A 24350-nucleotide genomic window follows, 5' to 3' on the forward strand; every position below is an offset into this window, starting at 1 on the left:
CCGCCGTCTACCGACCCAGGACCCAACACGCCGAACTGTACTAATGCCTCACCCTGTTCTCACCCACAGAGCTTATCCCACGACCGGCCCGTGCCTGTCCCGATCCACCGATGTACCTGCGGTTGCGCATGGGTCGCAAGATCGGCAAGAACACACCGCTACCGACTACGGTCATGTCCTACGGCAAGAACAAACTACGGCCGGAATATTGGTTCAGTATTCCCAAGAACAAGTAAGCCCGCGCTCTGCGTTTTGCCAATTGGTCTTGGTTAACGATCGTTGAATTTCCATTTCCGCTAGGGTTGACGAGCTGTATCGATTCCTGACCGCTTGGGTACAGCATCTGTATGGTGAGCTAGACGAAAAAGCCATCAAGGAGCGTGGCTACGAGCTAATCCAAAACGACACCGATTGGGCTACCAAGGGCGGCAGTCCGACCAAGGTGAGTATTGTTCTGAACACCCGAATACCTGTTAACGAAAATCTAACGAGCAATTGCTTGCGCAACAGGATGGACGTTCTGCCAGCGAAGGCGAAATCACCGAGTACACCCGAGAATCATGGGAGGTGAGTGCTAAGTTTCCTTTCACTCTATATTTCAGTAGGATGAAAATCAAAATTCAACGCGTCCATTGACCTAAACCCGAATCCCTCGATGATTACTAACGTCAACTTTTCTATCTCTTACGTGATTAACATTACCTCACACGGTTAACTGAACCTGCTGAGTGCAGATGCTGAAGGCACCGTTTGTCAAGACCTACAATATAATCAAAAGCCAAACCGGATCCAACGATTTGGATGGTTGTGAGGTTAGAATTCCCACTTTTACGAAATAGAAGATCGCGCGGACTCGCCCGTGCTCAGAGTCCGTCGGTTCTTTTTCCACTATCTCAATCTCTATCCAATCACACTTGTCAACACCACCAGTACCTTTCTTTTGTAATAGTAAGCCAAGTAGTCCAATCACCTCTCCCGTAATACTGCGTTCTGTTTTCTGGCTATGAGGAATGATTTTTGTCTTTGTTTCTCGGTTTCGACAAAACACTATCCCTGTACTGTACACCGTTCGTTCTTTGTTTGGTAGTGAATCGTCTCGTTGCCTCTATAAGTATGATAGACTCTCACACATCCCACACACGTAATAAGCCTGTAACAATACACAGTTCGTACAGCAGACCGTTCACTGAATGATGTTTCAAACCGATGAATGTTCTATCATAGAGACTTGCTCATGTCCTTTGTCCGGTATTTCCGATCATTTGCATTGTAATATACGATCGATCGCTATAGCCCAAACTGCACTTTCAGTTGGATTTTCCTTTTCCTTTTTTTTTTTCGTTTTCGGTAGTTTGTTTACCATTGGCTGAACTCCTACTTTTGTTTTCGAATGAGTTCGTTCACTTACCCCAAACAAAATTTGCTTCACCTGATTATTTCCAATTAGAAAAACTCACCTCACTGTAGAACTTTAGGTTAGACGGTAGGCAAGAATCTAAAATGTAACTGCTTCTTTCCATATGTTTTTAGTCGTTTATATGTTTCAAAATTCTTACTGCTTTTGTTTGATCACAGTCTGGCAATGCATTCCGTTTTTTAGTATTCAGTTTCGCTTTCTTTAAAAACGCACCCTCTTTCAAATCTGACATTTGAATTCGGATTGTACAGTGCATAAACAATACAAGAGTAAACTAAATGGCTGCTGTTTGTTAGAGTTGACCGTTAGAGAATGGTTCATTGATGGGTGATGTTTTATGTGACCACGATGTAAAATTAGCACTTGCAGGTAATTAGGCAGCTGTATGTTGTTGACGTCAATGCTGAAAGCACTATTTCAGGAAACTATTATCTTGCGTGAAATTCCGGTAGACAGGATGATTGAGTGTTCTCAGCGGCGTTCGTATCAGTCGGTTCATTAGTGGGTCAAACTCAGTAGACTTGGCTACGATTAATCCATTTATTGCGCAATCATTATCTGCTGGGGTTCTGTTGGTATACTATATTTTTGGCAAATTTATGTCTGGTCGAAATGAATATTTTTCGCGCATTATGTTTGTTTGTTTGGATTTTCATTATCACTAATTTGAAACATAAACATTTACCTATCGGTATCAATTGCTTTCGACGCGTGTGAAGGTTTGGAATCGGTGTTATACAAACAAAAAAGATAGCGTTTGTGCTAATATCCCCTGTATGGTGCATGGTCAATATTTTAGTCCACCATAATTCCAGTAATCTCTATACCAAAATACCTGTTAAACAGCGATAAGTTATGGTATTGTTTATTATTGAGATAGGGTAGCGAACTACTTCGGCCTAATCGCCCATTTTGGGCCTATCGAGCAGAAAACTTCAAATAAATCCATGATTTCAGAGTTACCAAGTCAATTATGCGTTTGGTACGATACTTTAATTAATAAGCTACAGAACGAAGTCAATGAGAATGCGTGGTATGAAGGCTTGCACCCATTATTCCCAAAAACAAAAGAAGCGCTCCGACCGAATCAATTTTTGTCTTCATCCGATAGGCCGAAGTGAATTCATTGGCGTTTCAATGGCGTTTCATTGCGTTAGGCCGAGTTTAGAATCCGTAGGCCGAGTTTGGCGTCAAAAAGCAGTGTTAGACTTTTGACAATATCTCAACGATTGGATTCTTTTTATCAAATATTACGGTACATACGGAAAGGTAAATAAATTTGGAAGCCATAAGTAATAATAACATTCCGTTTGGTGCTAAACTGCGCTAGATTAAGAAAGATTAAGTGCGGGTTTTGCTTAATAAGCCGGAAATGAAAAAAAAACCTGATTTAATGGAATGTAATTGTTTTTTTCTCAATCCATTACGATTACCGGGTTGTTATTTAGTTGAAGAATTTCAAATAACAGACTAAAGTGGTAATTTGTATACGATAGATGAGGATATGAAAGTAAAGAATTGATAGTTCCGTTTAGAGTACGGCAGTGTGAAAATTGCATATAGAGAGTAGAAAGCGAGCTAGGACAACTTTAGGAAGGTACAAATCGGTTGTATCATCTCTCTTTACCGAATTCCCCCTTTGGAGAGGGATGTGGGGTATCGCGGTTGTCTCGAGGTTAGTGGAGATTTACAATTTTTTGGATGGGAAAAGGGAAGAAGGAGGTTTGAAATGTGGTTTACGAAACAACTATTTAATTAATCCTAAAGCATGAAATTATTTCTATTCATCTTGATAACAAACATTGAAAAAAAAAACCCACACGTACAAAATACAAACTAAACACAAGGTTAATCAAACTTACAATCTAAGGTTAATATCCTTAAAGTAAACATATATGAGTTTCATAAACTCCAGATCGCGTCTAGCCAAAATATCCCGAACTGGAACATTAGGTTGTCTACCTCGAGCCCGAAGGGAATCATAAAAATGTGATCTGACTCCACGATACTCCGCACAAGACCAAAGGATGTGATCAGCGTCCTGGTAACCTTGTCCACATTTACAGAGATTGCTGTCTCCCAACCCCACACGGAACAAGTGAGCGTTTAGACAATAGTGATTGGACATGAGACGAGACATCACGCGTATGAAGTCTCGACTCAAGTCCAACCCTTTGAACCATGCAAACTTCGACACCTTAGGGATAATTGAATGTAGCCATCGTTCCAAGCTCCCTTCACTCCATTGATGTTGCCAGCTAACGAGTGACTGCTGACGATAAATAGAGAAAAATTCACTATAGGCGATCTGTCGATCCACGCGAAGGTGATGATGAAAGAGCGCACGTATAAAGCACTAAGCAGTTCTCGTATTTTCAAGAGAAAATACGAGAAGTGCTCTACCGGCCTAATGGAACGGATAGCCTCGACAGAACTGAGACTATCCGTAAAAATAAAGTAATGGTGTGGAAGAAGTGAAGCAATAGTTTCCAAAGTGTAGTGAATTGCTGCCAGTTCAGCCACATACACCGAACAAGGAGCTTCAAGTTTTCGAGAGGCGCTATGAAATTCATTAAATACACCAAAACCAGTGGACTCCTCTATTAGAGATCCATCTGTGAAAAACGTTCTTGCAGAATCAACATGGCCAAACTTTGCAGCGTATAATGACGGAGCAATCATAGGACGATGATGCTCTGGAATTCCGCGGATTTCCTGCGTCACAGATAAATCAAAATTCACTGAATTGCCGAAATCGGAGAAGATTACACGATTGGGAATATTTCTTGAAGGGCTGACATCCTGTGTTAAATATAGGTAGTACAAAGTCATAAAACATGTTTGAGGTTTTGGCTCCAGAAGCTTCTCAAAATTTTCGATCACCAGTGGGTTCATTACTTCGCAACGGGTGAGGAGCCTAAGAGATAACTCTGAAAAACGGACGGATAGTGGCAACATGCCCGCCAGCACTTCGAGACTCATAGTATGAGTCGAGTGCATGCATCCTAACGCGATGCGAAGACAACGATACTGGATCCGTTCCAGCTTGATGATGTGCGTTTTAGCTGCCGACTGGAAGCAAAAACTACCGTACTCTAAAACCGATAAAATCGTTGTCCGGTACAACGTCAAAAGATCTTGTGGATGGGCTCCCCACCACGTTCCGGTAATTGATCGGAGGAAATTGATCCTTAGTTGGCATTTTCGTCTCAGATACTCAATGTGGGATCTCCAGGTGCATTTGGAATCGAACCAGACCCCGAGATATTTAAAAGACATGGAATGAGTGATCGGTTTACCCAAAAGTTGAAGCTTCGGTTGTGCTGGGCTATGCTTCCTAGAAAAAACGACCAACTCAGTTTTCTCCGTGGAAAATTCGATACCTAGCTGAATAGCCCAAGTAGACAAATTGTCCAAGGTATCCTGTAAGGGTCCTTGCAGGTCAACCTCTTTTGGCCCTGTGATAGACACTACGCCGTCATCTGCAAGTTGTCTCAATGTGTAATTGTCACTAAGACAGACATCAATTTCTCTAACGTAGAATTTGTACAAAAGGGGGCTTAAACATGAGCCTTGGGGGAGACCCATGTAGCTAAATCGAAAAGCTGTAGAGTTTCCATGAGAAAAGCTCATATGTTTTTCTGACAGCAAATTGTACAAAAAAATATTCATTAATGGAGACAATCCACAAGCGTGGAGTTTCTCTGAAAGAACATCAACGGATACTGAATCAAAAGCCCCCTTGATATCCAAGAACACAGAAGCCATTTGCTGTTTCTTAGCAAAGCCAACTGAATTCCCGAGGAAAGCAACGCGAGACAGTCGTTCGTTCCCTTACCCCTACGGAAACCAAATTGAGTATCTGAAAGAAGGTGGTTCGTCTCAACCCATTTGTCGAGGCGAAAAAGGATCATTTTCTCCAACAATTTTCGAATGCACGACAGCATCGCGATGGGCCGATACGAATTGTGATCCGACGCGAGTTTATCAGGCTTTTTAATGGCAATAACCCTCACTCGTCTCCAATCGTCGGGAACAATATTGAGCTCCAAGAGCTGATTGTACAAGTTCAACATGCGCCTCTTAGCGACGTCTGGGAGGTTTTTCAGCAAGTTGAACTTGATTCTATCAGATCCCGGGGCAGAATTGCCACACGAAAGGAGAGCGAGTGAAAGTTCGACCATTGAAAAAGGCTGACTGATTTCGTCTACCGAATTCGCGGTTTCGCGAGGAATCACTTTTCGCGCGAATTTAAGAATCCATTGATCCGAGCATTCCTCGCTTTCGTTGTTAGTAGACCGGTTACGCATTCTTCGCGCCGTACTCCAAAGCGTATTCATAGACGTTTCACGCGTCAATCCGTCTACAAACTGCCGCCAGTAACCCCGTTTTTTGGCCTTGATGAGGCTCTTGAGTTCGCGTTCAAGAGATGTGTATGCGTCGAAATGCTCGCGTGTTCCGCGTTTCCGAAAAAGTTTAAACGCGTCGGACTTTTTACGGTAAACCTCTGTGCATTGTTGATCCCACCGATGGTGTTTTCTTACGAATTGACGATCGCGGCACCGGTCGTGTTTGAGCTTGAAGTGCGCTGTCGACGATGAGATTAGAGAGTAAATTATATTCCTCCAACGGCGGAAGCTCTTCCACTGACGATACTGTATCGTCTATCACGGATTGGAACTTAGTCCAATCGATGTTACGGGTTAGATCATACGCGACGTTAACGGATTCTGAAGAGTTGAACCCACTGGCAATCGAAATTTTGATCGGCAGATGATCACTACCGTGCGGATCCTGGATTACATGCCAAGTGCAATCCAACGATAGTGAATTGGAGCAAAAGGTGAGGTCTAATCTGCTACCATTCGAGGATGGACCAGCCAAACGTGTTACTTCTCCATTGTTAAGTATTGTCATGTTGAAGTTGTCGCAGAGATCATAAATCAAAGTAGAACGGTTATCAACGTACATCTCCCCCCAGACTGTACCGTGGGAGTTAAAATCTCCCATGATCAACCATGGAGCGGGAAGTACCGCACATATGTCGAAAAGTTGTTTGCGATTAACAGAGACTCTAGGAGCAATATATACAGAAGCAATACAAAGGCTCTTACCTTTAATGGTAGCCTGACATGCGACAACTTCAATACCGGGGAATTCGGGAAGATTCACTCTATAGAAGGAATGGCACGTTTTGATCCCCAAAAGTACCCCTCCTCCACGTGAATCCTCACGATCCAATCGAATAATGTTAAAATCATAAAAAGAGAGATCAATTTCTGAAGAGAGCCATGTTTCATAGAGGGCAAATGCATCGCAATTATTGTTATGGACTAAATACTTGAACGAATCTAATTTCGGAATAAGACTTCGACAATTCCACTGTAGAACAGTGATCAAATCCCCGACCTCGTTTGGAAAATTATCCATCGAAGGAGATGATAGCTGCAAGAAGGGGCCATTTTGAAGTCAATTGCTTCAATAAGGATTTCACAGTGGGAAGCAATGTGAGGACAATGCTTTTCAGAGGATCAGAAATGTTGAGGTATCTGAGAATACCGTCCACAATGTCATCAAATGAGAACAACCCAGATGAAGAAGGGGTTTCTGTTCTTAAAATTGGGGCATCAGGGGTTTTGGATGTCCCCGGAAGAGGTGGAAAATCCTGGGTATAGTCAGTTCTGCGGAATCCAGGAGGAGTAGAAGTCTCCTTTTTTCCACCACTCCTTGATTTGGGCAAGCTGATTTGGGGTTCTTTATTTGCAACAATCCGCGAACGGATGCGCATTCGTTTCCGTGCAGAACCTTCCGGAAAACTGAAAGATGTTCCCTCCTCAGCCAAGTCAGAATCAGTCTCGTCATCTGACAAAAGAGAAAAGGGATTTTTATCATTGGTCGATGGCGTGGCTGTCTTAAGCATTTCTGCAAAAGACAGCCTGGAACGTTCCTTAAGGGAGCGTTTCATTTTGTCCCCGAGCTGTTTGTACGTCGGGCACGACGAGAGAGCATGAGGAGGAGTTCCGTTGCAGTACACGCATTTTGGTGCAGTAGCTGCGCAGGCGCCATCCTCATGCTTCTCCCCGCATGTGGAGCAGCGTGCCTTGTTGCCGCAGTGGGAGGCCGTATGTCCCAACCGCTTACAATTCTGGCAGTTCATGACCTGAGGTACAAACAATCGCACAGGAAGACGAAGTTTTCCCAGCTCGATGTATTGAGGAAGGGCAGATCCAGAAAAGGTCACCCGAAACGAGTCTGTGGGGGTAAAACTCTTTTTACCCTCGCTGAGCGATACTGACTTCATTCTATGAACGGCCAGTATCTTTACCGGAGGAAGCAAGGGGTTCTTGAATCGGTCAACCGCTTGCTTCTCCAGTATCTCGGGGTTCAGACTCGCCTCAGTGACCACGCCTTCGATTTCCACATCAGAGGCTGGAATATACACCCTATATTTCAGTGTGAAAAATTGGGAAACAGCAATTTCATTGGCCTGTTTCAGGTTAGCGACGGTCACACGAAGTTTGTTGTGCCTAACCTTCGTTATTTCGATCACGGCAGAGAATCGCATTGTCAGATCATCAGATATCTGAACAACATTCAAGGGTTTGTTTTTGGGCTGAAAATAGACAACCCATGGGCCAGTCGAGTCATTCGGGTAGGCCCGCAATCTGGAGCTTTTCTCAGCCTGCCCATTGATAGACTGAGACGACGAACCATGGATCCATTTTGTTCAACTAGTGGGAGCGCAAAACGCTCTCCCACTGAACGCACAGACACAATACACAGAAAACACTACAAACACAGAAATACAAAATGAAAATTTAACTAATGGGGGAGGAAAAGAAACAAAAAAAAAACAAAAACTTATCTGATAATTCTATACTACTACCACCGAGCGTTGTATGTGTAGGCGTTTACACAGATGGCTGGAAGAGACGCGCTGCGTGGATGACCTTCGTTGTGGTGCACTTGATCGAGACTCGGTACTAAGCGCACACAGGCGCACGATGATTGATGAACGATGTAGATGTAGAAACGGGTGCTCACATTCGATGATGATGATACGTGAGCGGGTATGCGTAAGCGCGTATGCGTGACCACGCAACGATGATGCCCAAATTGGTTTGCGAATTACCAATAGCACGGATTAATCTTTCCGAAAATGACACTTTCTACTAAAAAAAAACTCACTTTTCGATCAATTTACCGGGAACTATGCCAGGAGTCACTTAGTGAGAAAAAAAACTGATAATTTATATCAAGCGAATACCGAGAAAACTTCCAAAACAACGGAGCGCGAAACAAGTCGACCGTACTTCTTGCTAGGACGCAGTGAGATGGAGTTGCAAGACTATTCGCAACGTGTAAAGTTGAAGCTGAGAGTTGAATCGACACAAAAATGATTCCGTTGCATCCAGCCCAGTGGCAGGTGCGTAGGCATCATATTATACCGTGACAGTGGGCCCAGCACAGCAAAATAAATGATTTGAGCCTGGGACATGCAGCCTACTGTCAAACGCTGCTGTTGGTATAGGCCTTGCCACTGGCCTGGTTGCACCTCGTTTTCTTAGAAAGAGAAAGTATGATAATGTCATTTCTTTTTTCTCTTCACCCATGGCCAGGGTTGCCAAAAGTAAATCTGTGTTTTTGCCCAAAAAAATCTTTTCATCTTAGTTTTTGTCCAGAAAATCTGTGATGATATCTGTGATGATAATTCAAAAATTTCCTTTGAAAAGTGATTGAACCATTTATCTAATAGTGACAAAAAATAGATAACAATATATGTATCATAAATTGCTTGGCAAAAAATAATACCTCTGACAATTCTCACTGTCACCTGTTTACATTTCATTGGTTTCAACCAGTCTGGCAGATTTTTTTAATATTTCCTTTTTATACCTCCTGTCAAATCATAAGGGTCATTCATAAATGACGATTCAATTTTCTTACCAATTTTAGACCTTCTCCTCCCCCTTCGTAGCGTTTTACCCTTCTTACAAAGAAGGGTATAGATATCACTTGAAAAACCGACTATCGATCCAAGGCCCGGAGGGCCGAGTGTCATATACCATTCGACTCAGCTCGACGAGATCGGAACATGTCTGTGTGTGTGTGTATGTGTGTATGTGTGTATGTGTGTGTGTATGTAACGAAATCAATGCGCTCACGTTTCTCAGCAACCGCTCAACCGATTTGGGCAAACTCGGCGCCAAATGATAGGTCTTGGGGTCTTATTGAACGCTATTGAACGGTTTTGGAATCGGTGAACCGGTTCTGGAGATATGACCGGAATAAGATCCGGTGATTATGGGCCTTCACGCTGGATTTATCGGAAAACGTATCAAAACCATTATGCGACACATCAAATTACTACAGAATTCAAAAATAAGATCAATGCAAGTCGTGTTAAGTGTTCCAGACCACATTGCACACACTTGGACATGTTCCGGGTACCCCGGGGAAGTTGCTTGAATATGAATTGAATTAAAACCCATTAAATCACATTAAAATACGATGATAAGGTGATTGGTAGCCTCACCAAATAGACTACACCCGGATATATTCCGGGTACCCCCAGGCACTGGCGTAGCGTCACTGGATGACACGGGGGTGGGGGGCTTGGTCACTGATAATGACAATAAAATAAATAAACTTGAATATGTAAGAAGGGTCTGATCACACCATAGGTGGATAAATTCGAGCTTTTTCTATACATTATGCATGGTCCGTTACAAATGTTGAAACCCCTTCTCCATTACTCCTAAGATTCTACGTTATTTATAGATGTGCCGTAACTGTTGTTTTGGTTCTTAATTTCGGATCATCGTTTGCGTGCGGAAAGTGAATTTTCAGGTGTATGAAAGAAGTGAAAAATCATTATCGTCATCAAGAATTCACTGAAAAAGAAACGATTTATCTGTCGCTCATGCTCTCCGAAAAAAATAAATCGTTGTTGCTTTTCTCGCGAAAACTGCTGTGAGCGTATATTCTCTCGCTTCTCACATTCTCATCTATTTCTCCTAGCGGGTGAAAAATGACGTTTCTCTTCTCAAGTAGGCGAACATTTCGAACTCTGGTTTAGACTAGGCAAGTCAAATGATCAACTCAGTTGAATTCCATTGGCCTGAAAAGTTGAGCCTGGTTCAACTTTTTTCAATTCAAGTGAGTTGATCAAGTCAGTTGAATGGCATGGACGTGTAGTTCAATTCGCGTTCAAGTCAGTTGAATTCAACTGAGTTGATCAATTGACTTGCCCTGTCTAAACCCAGCTTTAGGGATATTATCGGGTTTAAGAGAAAAAGACTTGACTGTATTTGAAATGTACAGAGTAAGGTTATTATTCAGTCACTTAGGAAAATACTGAATCACTTCAGGAAATTCGAAATCACTTCAAAAGGACTGAATTGCTTCACTGAATCATTTCCGGAAAGGTTGATATCTCCTTGATAAGTACTGAATCTCTTCAGAAATGTTTTCAATCACAATAAAAAGTCCTACATCACTTTAAAATTGTTTGGAATCACTTTGGAAAGAACTTCGAAACTTCAAGTGCACAAATATCAGCTTCTACGACACGTGCAACATTTAAATTGTTATCCTCGTTTGCTGCACTGTAGCAAACGAGGATAACAATTTCAGGGGAAATGGGGCACTGATTTCCGAGATTTGTGTAATTGAAGTGGAAGCGCATGTATAGCCTACTTAGTGGATTCTACAAGAAATCACTTAGGTAATTGACTGAATCACTTCATAAAAGTTTGAAATCACTTTGTTACGTACTGAATCGCATCATAAAGTATCCCGGTAAGTTCTTAAAGTACTGAATCCGTTCATGCAAGTTTGGGATCACTTCAGGAATTATTGATTCACTTCAGAAAAGTTCGGAGTCACTTTGAAAAGTACTAAATCACTTTTGCAAATTCTGGATCACTTTGGAAAGAACTGAATCATTTTGGAATCACTTTAGATAGGACAGAATCATTTTAGAAAATTTGTTAATGTTAAACTTTGCATGGGAAATGTGATCGAAGAAACCTGAATTTCGACCAAATTAGAGATACTTGAATGTTTTTGAAATGTACAGCGCAAAGGAATTATTGAGATACTTAAGAAAATGCTGAATCACTTCAAAAAGGACTGAATCTCTGCATAACATTTTGGAATCACTTTGGAAAGTACTGAATCATTTCAGGAAGATTGTTATCCCTTTCACTAGTACAAAATTACTTTTGGAAGTTTGGAAGCTTGGAATCCCTACAGAAATAACTGAATCATTTCAGAAGCGCTTGGAATCACTTAACAACATATGAAAAGTACGAAATCACTTCGGAAAGTACTGAATCAATTAACAAATAAGTGAATCATTACGGTCGAAAGTTATTCCAAACGGTGGTTTACTACTTTCTGAAATGATTCCGAACTTTTCAGAAATGATTAATAAGCGATGAATAAGCCAAATTGGCTTAACAGCATTGTAATTCGGAACTTTGCCAATGTGATTCAGTTATTTCCAAAATGATTCCGATTTTTCCCAAAAAGATTTAGTTATTACGAAATTATTACGAACTTTGTAGTGATTATTACGAAGTGATTTCTAACTTTTATAAAGTGGTTAATTACTTTCCGAAGTGATTTCGAATCTTTCTGAAGTGAATCAGTACTTTCCGAAATGATTCCAAACATTTTTGATGTGATTCCACTCTATTTGAGTATACTCGAGCAATGTTGCCATCTCACGGTAGATTTTGGAATCAGTGATGTCAATGGTTCTTGACTCATATTACCTTGTTGTGGAACATTCGAAGTCGGTACACTCAAAAAATTCCACACGTCATCATCATGTGTCTGACACTTAATTTTGCCTTTATTGTGAAACAAATCCATTTTATGTGTGACTCTTATGCTATGAATCGTGCCTGAACACTATGGATTTGAATTGTGACACACTTGGATTCTATGTGCCTCATATGGTTATATCAATAGCTTTGCACATCATAGTTCAATATTCTACTTAATCGACTTCTACTTTACCGACTCTAAAATGAATCGAAAAAACATAAACAAAACTTCCAGAGGCCAGAGCTTTTACATATATTTTTAATGCATGGGTCTGATTTGGGATTCGATCATGGACTGTGCCACGGTTGTTCTCATATATGAGGCGGGTTGATAGGATAAAGTCACAACTCTTGTTTTCGATGTTTACCTTTCTGAGCAAGCAATTCACATCGTATTGAAATACAAAACACTTTAAATCCATCTGTTTTGAACAGAAGTGTGATTCAATGTGCAATACACTTGAATAGATAGTGAAAGATTTTCAACTTTTCAAAGTTTGAAACACTAGAAATAAACGTGTATAACACATTGAACCAAGGTGAAATACACTTGAAGTAAATGTGATTGTGCATTTAAAAAATTAAGTGTTTAAACACTTCAATCAAACGTGTGGAATTTTTTGAGTGTATCATAAAACGACACCGAATAATTGATCTATATTTCATCCTACTCAAGCAGTGATGCCATCTACCTACAGAATTGCTTGTCATCAATGGCAACTCTGACTGGCTCTTGCCTCAGAAACCACTATTTGATTTTCTGCTATTTGCGTGAGTGAATTGAATTGCTCCATCGAAATTTGAACTGAATATCTTGTAGGAAAAAGTCTCAGCTTTTCAAAATCGGTAACAAGCAAGCTCATGAAAAGTTTGATTTTGAAGAATAAATCCATTATGGCGGCCAATTTAAATATAGCCACCAACATTTGTGAACATGCCAAATGAAAGCCCTAACATTCCTCTTTATTATGCTGTATAAACATTAGGGGTTTAAAATTAGAAATGTTAAAGATATAATTATTTTAATGAATCAAAAATGAGCAAAGGGCCATTGCACAGTGGTACAGAATGCAGATTTAGGTGGAATGATATGTTTTGAACCTGAAATTGAAACTTTAGACTAAAAGTCTCTTCTACAAAGTTGTTTCTTATAGTTAGGCCCTCATTTTTATGACAATGAATTCTAGGGTGGTTCCTATTATCATTAAAATCAAAAATCTAACTTTTTTGTTTGAATAAATTATGGTATACATTATTCAGCAAAGTTATAGCTGAGCTAATTTCAAGCAACTTTGTTGCAAACAACTTTTTTGTATCTCTTAAATTGGCCGATTTAGAGCTATTTTCTTGAATTGAGTTAGGGTGGCTCTTAAAAAAACAGTTGTTTTGCTCTATTTTTCTTATTTCGAATTTCTCAGCAAAGAGGTCTTCAGATAACTTTTAGATCTTAAGAAGGCGCAAATTTTTGCTGCACTAAGCTTGGCAATATCTTTTGCCGATCAAGAGTTATTGACGTTTGTATACTAAAAATATGCACTTTTCAAATGTTAATATCTCTGGTTGGGGCAAACAAAAAAAAAGTTTTTTTTGCAGCATTTGAAAGGGCGTATGTTATTCTCAATAATATGAAAAAAATGGAGGTATGTTATTTCTTAAACTTGTATAAAATCAATTTGAATTTATTCATATTTTTTACTATATTTGAGTATATCTTTTTTATTAGAAGAGATACAGGCAACAAACACAGCTATAAAACATTCGCCTTAAAGAGTTTTAAAAGTCTTTAGAAGATAACTTTCATGTGAATTTTCAAATAAAAAAGTTATTGGCAAAAGATGGATTTCATAGGTTTTCAACAAAGTTGCTTGAAATTAGCTCAGCTATAACTTTGCTGAATAATGTATACCTTAATCTATTCAAACAAAAAAGTTAGATTTTTGATTTTAATGATAATAGGAACCACCCTAGAATTCATTATCATAAAAATGAGGGCCTAACTATAAGGAACAACTTTGTAGAAGAGACTTTTAGTCTAAAGTTTCAATTTCAGGCTCAAATCATATCATTCCACCTAAATCTGCATTCTGGACCACTGTGCATTGGCTAGTACTTCGCTCATTTTCAACTTCTATTCAATTTTCATACTGCCGTACTCTAGCGGAACTATCAACCTACCCTTTTCAGACTTTTCTCTCGGTAATAAATTATCACACTTAAGCTTCATGTTAGATAGCATTTCCAACAAACTCTGACAAACAAATTGGTTTTTGAGAACCTCTTGCAAAAAGTGAACTGGTTTCAGCTAGAATTTCTCAGTCGTAATGGCGTCAGAGACAATGTTTTCGAGAATAATAAACGTTTCCTTGGAAAAATATACTCGGTATTTTATTTTTATTTTGAGAAAAAATTCTAAAAAAGTGTTAAAAACTTGAATAACTCAAAATGTCCATGTTCTATGTTTATTTATTTTCATTAGAATGCTTTTGCAAAATGTAATCTTTTGAAATCTTGGACGTTTAAGAACTTTTGATCGATTGACATTTTCAAACTACGATTTATCGACAAATGCCAAATACGCCATGTTGAAAAAAAAAATATATATGCATGATCCATAATGGCCGAATTTCAGCACAAGTGAATGATTGCCGATAATAACTCGTAGAAGGTCGAGTCGGACCGATTCGTCATGTGGCGTGCAACTGCTCCATATTGATTTCAAAAAGGCTAAATAAATATTAATTTTTTTTTCCATTAAATCGGCATTATGTGAATATAACAGTCACTATACTACTGTGGCTATTTTTTTTTACTTTGGTATAGACTTTACACATTTTCTCCTTCAAATATTGTCATTATTCCGGATCAAATCAGTTATGAAACAGGAACATGGAAACCTGCTCTTCTTCATATTTCAATAACAGCAAATCGAAATAGCATCAACAAACATCTAAATCACCGTCAAATGAATTCCACCTCATAAATATCCAAGTTGTTTATCCGAACGAAATTGTAGCAACTCATCTTGGTCGACCGTTTGGAGTGCCAATCGGTCGTGATTTCCGCCTGATAGTGGACGCAAAAATTCGACCGCTAATCAAAGGCTCTATCCTCGAGGAGGTCAACTTTGTTTTGATCGCGAATGAAAACGACACTTCCTGACCCCTTGTTACCGGCTCCTGGCCGGTAGGAATAACAATCATCCGGTTGAGTGACGCAGCAGCTAATTACCGCATCACCAAGTGGGCGCCTTCCGTTAGGTTATCCAAACTCGATGAATTTGGCTAATAATTTAGGAGAGGGAACCTGTTCTTACCCCGTGCTCCCTCCCCCTCCCTGTTTCTATTTCACTTATCTGCATCGCTCCGGTGCTGCTGGTGTAGTGATGATGTTTACTCAACTGGTTGTTGCTACTGAAGCTGCAATAGCACGCTATCGATCTATGTGTAATGCGGTTTTTGAGCGAACGGAAAACGGCACCAGCAAAACGCTGTTTGAAATGTGAGATACACTTAAGTTTGCGAATGTCGTCGTTTGGACCTGTTATGCAAGGTTTGTATTCAATGTCTGAAAAAAAAATTGTTTACAATCTTCTTAGACTAAAACTTGCAAGAACCGGACACCTTGCCGAAGAGTGATGGCAACCAATCACTACTTTTTTTTTCTTCAAATCCGAATCCAGCAAACCAGAACATCCAAACCGGTTTTTCGTTTCGTGTGCCTTTCCACACGCCTCGGACACGAGGAAAAAGGATTCCGTCTGGGCTTGCATGTGCCCCGGCAGCATTCTTGTGCTCGCGGGGCCCAAGAACAAGTTCCGGTTATTTTTAGCGCTGGCCGGGTCATGTTTGTGCACTTGCTTCGTGTAACATGTGACCAGCGTAATTTGCGGCGACGTCGCTGTCGCTCACAAATCTACCCCCGGAACGTACCGGGTAGGGTGTAGACAGAGGAATCGTTGACCCCCTTTTGACGACCTTTCGCCTCCGCACATGCCTCTAAATTCAATCGTGGACCGAACCGGACCGGATCAGTACCTTGGGCCCTGAGCTCACAAGTGCCGGCATTAATGGACTCAAATTTATGCGTAAACCCAAATGGCTACTGAATTGAGTATGGTTTGCAGCGCAAATCTAGTTTCAACTACCCCCATAACAGTAGTGGTAGTCCAGTACGCTCCGTTGATCGTCATTGTAGACCACCTTCAAAGGTGAGCCAGTCTGGCTTCATCGTCTAGTTGCTGTAGTTGTTGTTGTTCATGTGCGCAAAAATCCTTTTCCGCAACACGACGACCACGAAGGCAGCCCCGGTTCTCTGTGTGCGCTGGTAGATATGTATCGATTGACGGTAGATCAAAATAAGCCGATCGTAAAACTGAAAGTAAATTGACCTTAACGGTTCCGTGTCAGGAATTTGCCACTCTACTTTGCTGCACGCGGCCGATGGTATCATCGCAACGCTCTATGACTAACGCGTTGTTTTGATTGATAACGAAAGCAAGGCAATAAAAAAATAATTCAATTAAAATGTAAACAAAAGAACCAAACACCGTGCAAAGGCTTTGCGCGGGTTCATTATCGGAGAAATTCCAGTGACCTGCGGGGATTGTGCGATAGCCTTTGCTCATCATGCAAGAATAGTTCATCGCTTCTCGCTGGGGAGTGGTGAATAATCGCTTCTCAATATTGACAACTTGTACTGTGAAGGTTGAATTTCGGTGAGCAATGAATTTGATGTTCAGAGTCGAACTAAAAGGAAATTCTGGTAAACAGTTTATGACATCAGATACCAACACATTTAACCAAAAGGAATAGTACTGCTGTATGACAGTTCTCTAGTACTTTTTAAAAAAGGTCCTGAGTAACAAATTTAAACGAATCACGTTAATCGATGCTATTGCTCTTCTATCATTGTATGTGCTACAAGAACACCGGTTTAAATTTACTTTTGTTTATTTACGATAGTCATAGGTAAACAATTGTCCGATGAACAGTTCAGAATGATGGGTAATTGGTTGTTACTTCGGTGTTTTTGTCTGCCTAGCGATATTAGTGGTCATTTTCCAAATGCGGGGCATGGAAAACAAATCTAAGGTGATAAGTAAGGGTACAGGTCATTTTTCCGGTGGCAGGTACTCTATTTTGAAGTCTGCGAAAGGGAATCTATATGATTCAGAACAAAATGAAACACTAATTAATTAGAGAAGAAAACAAATGAAACACTAATTAATTAGAGAACAATCGTTCAATGTAACATGTCCGAGAACAACTTGACTAGTCAAAATGACCTATGGGATTTTTTTTCCATATTGTAGCACCTAATTTTAAATGATAATATGATTTCACCATTCTTGCTAAATAAACTCCGTCATTATTCACTGACTACGGCAAAAATAGTGTTGTTGAACGTTTTGTTATAAAACAGTTTGAAGAGTTAGGTGTCAAACTTCAACTTAGTTTTTTTTCAATATGGCAGAAATTTTACATTGGTACTTTGAAAAAGTACTCGAGAGTAGTTGATTTTAATATCACAAACCTAAACAAATCATTTCTAACGTACACACTAAGATTTTGTTTTCGTGTTCGGTAAATTCTACCGAAATCAGAACAGCTGAACGTTCGGTAAAACTTCATTTTAAAGGCTATTGAATTTGAAAATAATTTCAAAATATGTTCAACCTTGTTTAAATGATCAAATCTTGTCATTTTAGTGGAGATTTAGTTTAAAAGTAGCTGAAAAGCAATTGAATTGAATTGCATAAATATTACCGAAAAGTTCAGCTGTTCAGATTTCGGTAAACATTACCGAAATCGGCGATAATTTCTAAGTGTGTGAGTCCGTGCAGTGTTGTAATTTCTACGGAAAATTCCATGGATTTTCGTAATAGAGCATTTTTCGAGCTTTTTCTGATCAGCTAGTTTTTCAACTCAAGAAAAAATTTTGTGCTCTTGTCATTTCATAAAATGGTCTGCAAATCTTAATTTTAAAATGATTTTTGCAAATTGCATTGCAATTCTGCACTCATTCCTATAAAGGGGAAATGACGGCTTCGGCATGCCAGACTATTTTCGGCAATCCAAATTGAAACACTATTTTCACTGGATTTTCTTACGAAAACACTTCGCTGAATGCATGCAAACGATTCTTTATGCTTTCAGCTTCAATTTGACTATATTTTTACCACTGAGAAAAAGCAATCTAGCAAGGTTTTCTTGAAATGAAACACACGCACTACAAATTGTAGTTGATTTCGAGTTGCCGATAATAGAACAGCAGATTTACATGCAGTTCAAATGGAACGGTTGCCGAAGAAAAACTGGTTGCCGACAATACTCGCTCTCACTAGAGAAGATTGGAGCTTTGTAAAAGCGTTTCAAAACAGTTTTTGACAATTATTTCTACTGAAATTGTTAGAGCAGCTGGCAGCAATAGATTGTAAACATACCAATACTGCATATGTGTGCGTTCCTTAGAGAAAAAGGCTATAGAAAGAAGGTCGCTGCTTAGGTTGCCGAGAATAGGTAAATTCCCCTATTGCTTTAGAAGTATTCATTCTTTACTTTCTGCATTAGCATTGGTGACTCACCAATGCTAATGCAGACAGTAAAGTAATCACGCTTACCACTACACCACCGGCGCCACTAACGTAAACTTGATAGTGGTTCAAAAGTTGTGAATTTTTGAAAAAAATATTTTTTTTTGGCCATTGGAAATAGTTATCCTGATGACAAAAAAAAAACCGGTCTAATATTTGGCGAAAGGAAATAAAAATACATATTATTACAAAATTCTGAGAACCACTGGCTCTGCATTTTCGAATCAAAGAAAAGAAAATGAACTCTCCGCAGAATCGCTTCATTTCGAGCAATTTCATTTTCGTGTAAGTCATTGTGTTTATTGTTATCGAGTCACGATGAACATTCCTCCTTTCAAACATGACTTGACTATCGCTTGTTTCGTTCGTCAAGTGCTTCAGTTCATTTCATTTGAAGCAAAGACTTGTTTCAATTGACGCAATGAATGACTCGAAAACTGCTTCCTTCGTTTTTTCCGCTTTCACTTCAATTCGGGCTCATTCGACTAGTCACGCATCGCGTCGTCAAGCATAAAATATAGTATCCCCACAATATCGGTTGTCGATAGGGATGGCATCCGGATTATATGTATTAATAATATACAATATGGGTATTTTCAGAACATAGTGCCGAAAATTGATATCCGACGCCATTTTGGAATCCAATGTGGCGGCCATCGGGTTTCAGAAAAATGTCAAATATCCTACGCGTAGATGCCAAAAATCGATATTCGAAGCCATTTTGGAATCCAAGATGGTGGCCATCAAGTTTCATAAAACGTGTCAAATACCCTAAGATATGAGTATTCTCGGAACGGAGACATGGTGGATGCCGAATATCGATATCCGACGCTATGTAGGACTCCAATATGGCGGCCATTAGGGTTCAGAAAGCATCAAATACCCCATGACATTAGTGATGCAAAATATCATGACACTCACGTGACACTCGTCTGCGCACCAACCGACTATCGCTGACAGATCGTTTTGTCACGCAGTGAGAGTTAGAGCCATGGCAAACAACAATCACCAGCAATGGTCGTTGCTCACAAGCAAAACTTTACACTCGCTGCTGATGATGAAAAGCACAACGAAAACAGTAAAAACTTCTGCAGTACGATCATGAGAAAAAGCGAAACGGCAGATGAAAATGAGAACAATGCCTACGCATTCCAAGTTCGTCTCGGCAGGCGCGACTGTGTGAGTTACAAACAAAGCAGGCAACATGAAACGGAAGCTGATGGGCTCACTCACCAGCACACTCACATAAGCAAGTCAAGCAGCAACTGCTTCAAAACGAGCACAGATGAGTGTCGTGATTGTCGGGAATGACCAGATCGGTGATGGATCACAACAGAAGACGACATTCACCAGTTGCTTTTTACTTCTTTCGTCAACTTGATGGATGGTCATGGAGAGAGCTTCGACGAGCACACTGATAGGAATGTACAAAGCGTTACTACCATCAGCTGTTTGGCGATCGTGATTGTGCTAGGTCGCAACTCTGGATGACATAAATCGATATCCGATGCCATTTTGGAATCCAATATGGCGGCCGTCGGGTTTCATTAGAAGTATCAAATACCCTAATAGCTGGGTATTTTTCGGAACGGGGATGACGCGTACCTGCTGAAAATCGATATTCGATGCCATTTGTACACACTACGAAAAAGACATGTAAATTTCAGTGCCCTGAGACCGACACATGCAAGCGGCTCTTTTGACATAAGAATCAGTTGAAAAGGACGAAAAAATCAATTCAACAAACGCACTTTTCGTGGAGTTGCATATGTTTCAGTTTCAGGAAACTTAATTTTACATGCCATGCTGTAATCTGAAATCCGAAGCCACCGTCTTGAATTTCAAGATGTCGTTGGACATCGATTTCTGGCTTCTAGATGTCACCCCGATAAAAAAAAAAAAAACTCACATTGATCGGTATTTGACAGTTTTTCACAGTTTCTCTGTACCAAAGCCGCTATCTTGGATTTGAAGACGGCGTGACATCAATTTTTGGCATCTACGTATCATGTTCATTCTGAAAATAACCGTATTTTAGGGTATTTGACACTTTTCCGCAAATCGAAAGTCACCGTCTTGGATTTCAAAATGCCGTCGGATATCGATTTTCAATCTCCAGACCCGATTCCAAAAATACGTATATTGATGAGACGGCATCAGCATTTCCCACTTTTTCTGAAATAGGAAGCCGCCATCTTGGATTTCAAAAATTCGTCGTTTATCGATTTCCGGCCTCTAGACGCCATCCCGATTCTAAAAATGCCTATATTTATGGGTATTTGACCATATTTCCCAATTGTTCTGAAACCGGCAGCCGACGCCGTCTTGGATTTCTAAATGGCGTCGCATATCAATTTTCGATCTGTAGACTTCATACCGATTACAAAAATATCAATATTGATGTGTATTTGACTGTATTTCAACTTTTGTTAAGACCATCTTCTATTTCAAAATGGCGTCGGATATCGATTTTCATCCTCTAGACATCATCTCAATTTCAAAAATATCATTATTGATAGGTATTGGACAGTATTTCCACCTTTTTATTAAACCGCCATCTTGGATTTCAAAACGGCGTTGCATATAAAGGTTCGATCTCTAGACGTCACCCCGATTAAAAAAAATACCCATATTGATGGGTAAACAAACCACCCGACAATGATAAATTTGATATCCACGTGCACAGATCTATGCGCATATGCTTAAATGAACCGAGTGAACATTCAACAAAAGTCATAAAAACTGTGCGAATTTGGATCGCACAGCTTCGCTTAAATGCAAAAGAAACTTCAATTGACATTGAAAGAAGAAATGAACACGAGTCAAGCCAAAACAAATAGCATGAAAACTGATCGAAAGTGGTTCTGTTGATGTTGACGGGGATCTGCTCAAAGAGAAGACAGAATGACTTTCAATTGAAAGTGATGGTTTATAACTTTATCGTCACTTGACGATTTTCGATTACAAGTGACCATAGACAGTTCGTAGTTGCTACTCCGCGATTGATTAGATCCTGCGAATTTTGCTCAAAGAACCAAATAAATGTGGTTTGCAATTAGTAGTACTCGCAAGATCAAATAACGGCACTAGTTTAACATATTTTGTTACTAGAAATCGAGTTTACCTCTCTGCATCTCCAAGGCTGTCACCGGAATGACATGTTTTTGTGAGAAGAGTGAATTTGATTTGGATTTTCTTAAGAAAGTGATGCGAACTTTTAATGCCTGATAAGCATATAATGCAACCTTATCAGTTCAGTAATGTAGAGGATCCTAGGATTGAACCATATCGTCATTAACGGCAATGATGTTTTTGGTCCGTTTTGCTGGACGTTCCATTTGCAAACATTTAACAGCTCACGCCGAACAGCAAAAAAAAAAATCCTTGACCTTTGTTATGGACAATCATTAAAATTTTTACAAAAAAAAATGCCATTTTGGATCATGTATATATTTTTTTTTCAAAATGGTGTATTTGATATGTTTCAATAAACTGTAGCACGAAAACGTCACTTTCGATCGAAATGACGTCAGAGACAAAGTTGTTCAGAAAAGTACAATCTCTCTGGGAAAAAAATGCACACGGTATTTTTTTATGTTATTTTGAGTAAAAATTCCAAAAAGTGACAAAACTCAAATATGTCAAAAAGCGTACCTTCAATTATTATAGTTTTTTTTAAAAAGCTCATGAAACATGCAATCTTTTGGAAAATTTACAACCATGAACATTTGTAAATTGACAAAAATCATAGAACCACATATTTTTAAACTTCTTGATCACAATACTTGTTATGTTATCTTTACACAGAAAATGATTTGGGTGTTTCAAATGTTGCTTCCTGTGTATAAGTTTAATAAAAAAAGCGTAATAGCAAAAAGTTCAACAATTTGACGAAAAGTTCTAACCCTACAATTTTTGTCAATTTTCAAGTGTCCATGGTTCTAAAATATTCATAAAGATTGCATCACAGACAAACAGACGTAACTCTTCATTTTGTATCTTCCTTCATGCATTTAACGGTTGATTTGAATATTATCAGTTCCGCGAACTACTCGCCGCAGCGCTGGCATCGGATCACTTTGACGTTTCTATACATTCTATAGAACTTTTATGCAATATTGTTTACGAGTTAGCGAGCAAGCTTGTTTTCCACGAGAAGCCAGAGAGATGTCGTTACTGAGGTTATATGTTTTGAGATACTATGTTTTCAAGAACAAGCTTTTTCAAAGAGTTACGTCTGTTTGTCTGTGATTGCATTTTTCATTTCTGTTTTAACACTGTATTTTTAAGTCAAAAATTTTGTGATTTTTTTTTTCAGTGTGTACTTTTTTCGGGCAATACAGTTTTCTACAACTTTGTCTCAGACGTCATTGCGATTAGATGAGCCAGCTATGATTTACTGACAAATATAGAATATTCTCCTACCTTTGACGAAGCTTCTTAATTTTTGTGAAAAGAAAGAAATTGGATTTAAAATTCACGAAAATTCCCCTAAACATTTTCTCGCAATTTCTCAGTGTTCATAGATCTTCGTGAAGTTTTTGATTTTACCTTTCATAAAAAAAGGGAATACATATCGCTTGAAAAACTGACTTTTGATCCGAGGCCCAGAGTGCCGTGTGTCATATACCAATCGACTCGATGACTGTGTGTGTAACGAATTTTTTTTTAAGTTTTATTTTAGACAACCACTGAACCGAATTGGACACATGATCCCACAGATTAATTTTGAATATTTTTTGAATCGGGTATCTGGTTCCGGAGATATGGTCGGAACAAGTTCAGGAAATCACTTCGCGATGTTTGAACCTGACCACGTCAGATTTTCCAAATGAGTGTCTAACATTAATTTTCGGTTCGCGGCTTCCATCAAGTATAACTTCTTTTAAACAAAATGAATCGTGACGAACTTTTCAGCACTGAAAGAGGAAACATTTCAAAACAAACTGCTGTCAAATCATTCCAGATTCGGCCGCTAGGAGCACTGCAGTAAAATAAACAATGCGTCCAGATATGAAATGACTCAAGCTTTAGTACCAATTCACACTTCGAGTTCCAAACTGAATTTCAAAATAATGTGTCTCGGAATCTATGTATCCGTTTTCTCATGTTTTTATACTGCTAGAAATGCTAGTTCTTCAACTGTTTAACAATCTATTGGCCAAACAACCCTTGTAAAAGAAATAAAAAATCGTCTGGCTTGAACGATATTGATTTGAAAACTTATGTAGAAAGTTTACTTTCTCAGTATGGGGAAAATTGGCAAACAAAATCTGACTACAAAAAATAGTCCCAATGGATATCTCGGAGGACACTAACGTAACCTCCCATTGTAAGAAACATTTTAAATAACAATTCCCTTCTAGGTCTCAATTAAAATTCAAGATTCTGGGACTAAAGATCGTCTGTCTGTATACCATATCTATGGTCTACCGAGTGTCAACGTAACATTGTACGACATTTTACGACACCGGAGGACTGCAGTAATTATGGATAATCGCGTCAG

General features: G+C 39.4%; 1 protein-coding gene across 16 annotated transcripts in view; it reads left to right on the plus strand.

Moving 5' to 3' along the window:
* mtd (mustard) overlaps positions 1-24350 on the plus strand; it is a 509755-nt gene that overhangs the window by 373614 nt on the left and 111791 nt on the right. For 11 of the 16 annotated variants that reach the window (XM_065235336.1, XM_065235328.1, XM_065235325.1 and 8 more), the window contains 4 exons: positions 70-232; positions 301-442; positions 511-567; positions 735-812. In XM_065235336.1, coding sequence (XP_065091408.1) covers positions 70-232; positions 301-442; positions 511-567; positions 735-812 — 440 coding nt within the window. The remainder of the gene's footprint in view (positions 1-69; positions 233-300; positions 443-510; positions 568-734; positions 813-24350) is intronic. The other 5 variants (XM_065235330.1, XM_065235331.1, XM_065235334.1 and 2 more) reach the window with 1 other exon arrangement.

The sequence above is a fragment of the Ochlerotatus camptorhynchus genome, unplaced genomic scaffold, assembly GCF_037179485.1.
Source record: "Ochlerotatus camptorhynchus isolate MF236.1 unplaced genomic scaffold, CSIRO-AGI_Acam_v1.1 ptg000472l, whole genome shotgun sequence".
Lineage (NCBI taxonomy): Eukaryota > Metazoa > Arthropoda > Insecta > Diptera > Culicidae > Ochlerotatus > Ochlerotatus camptorhynchus.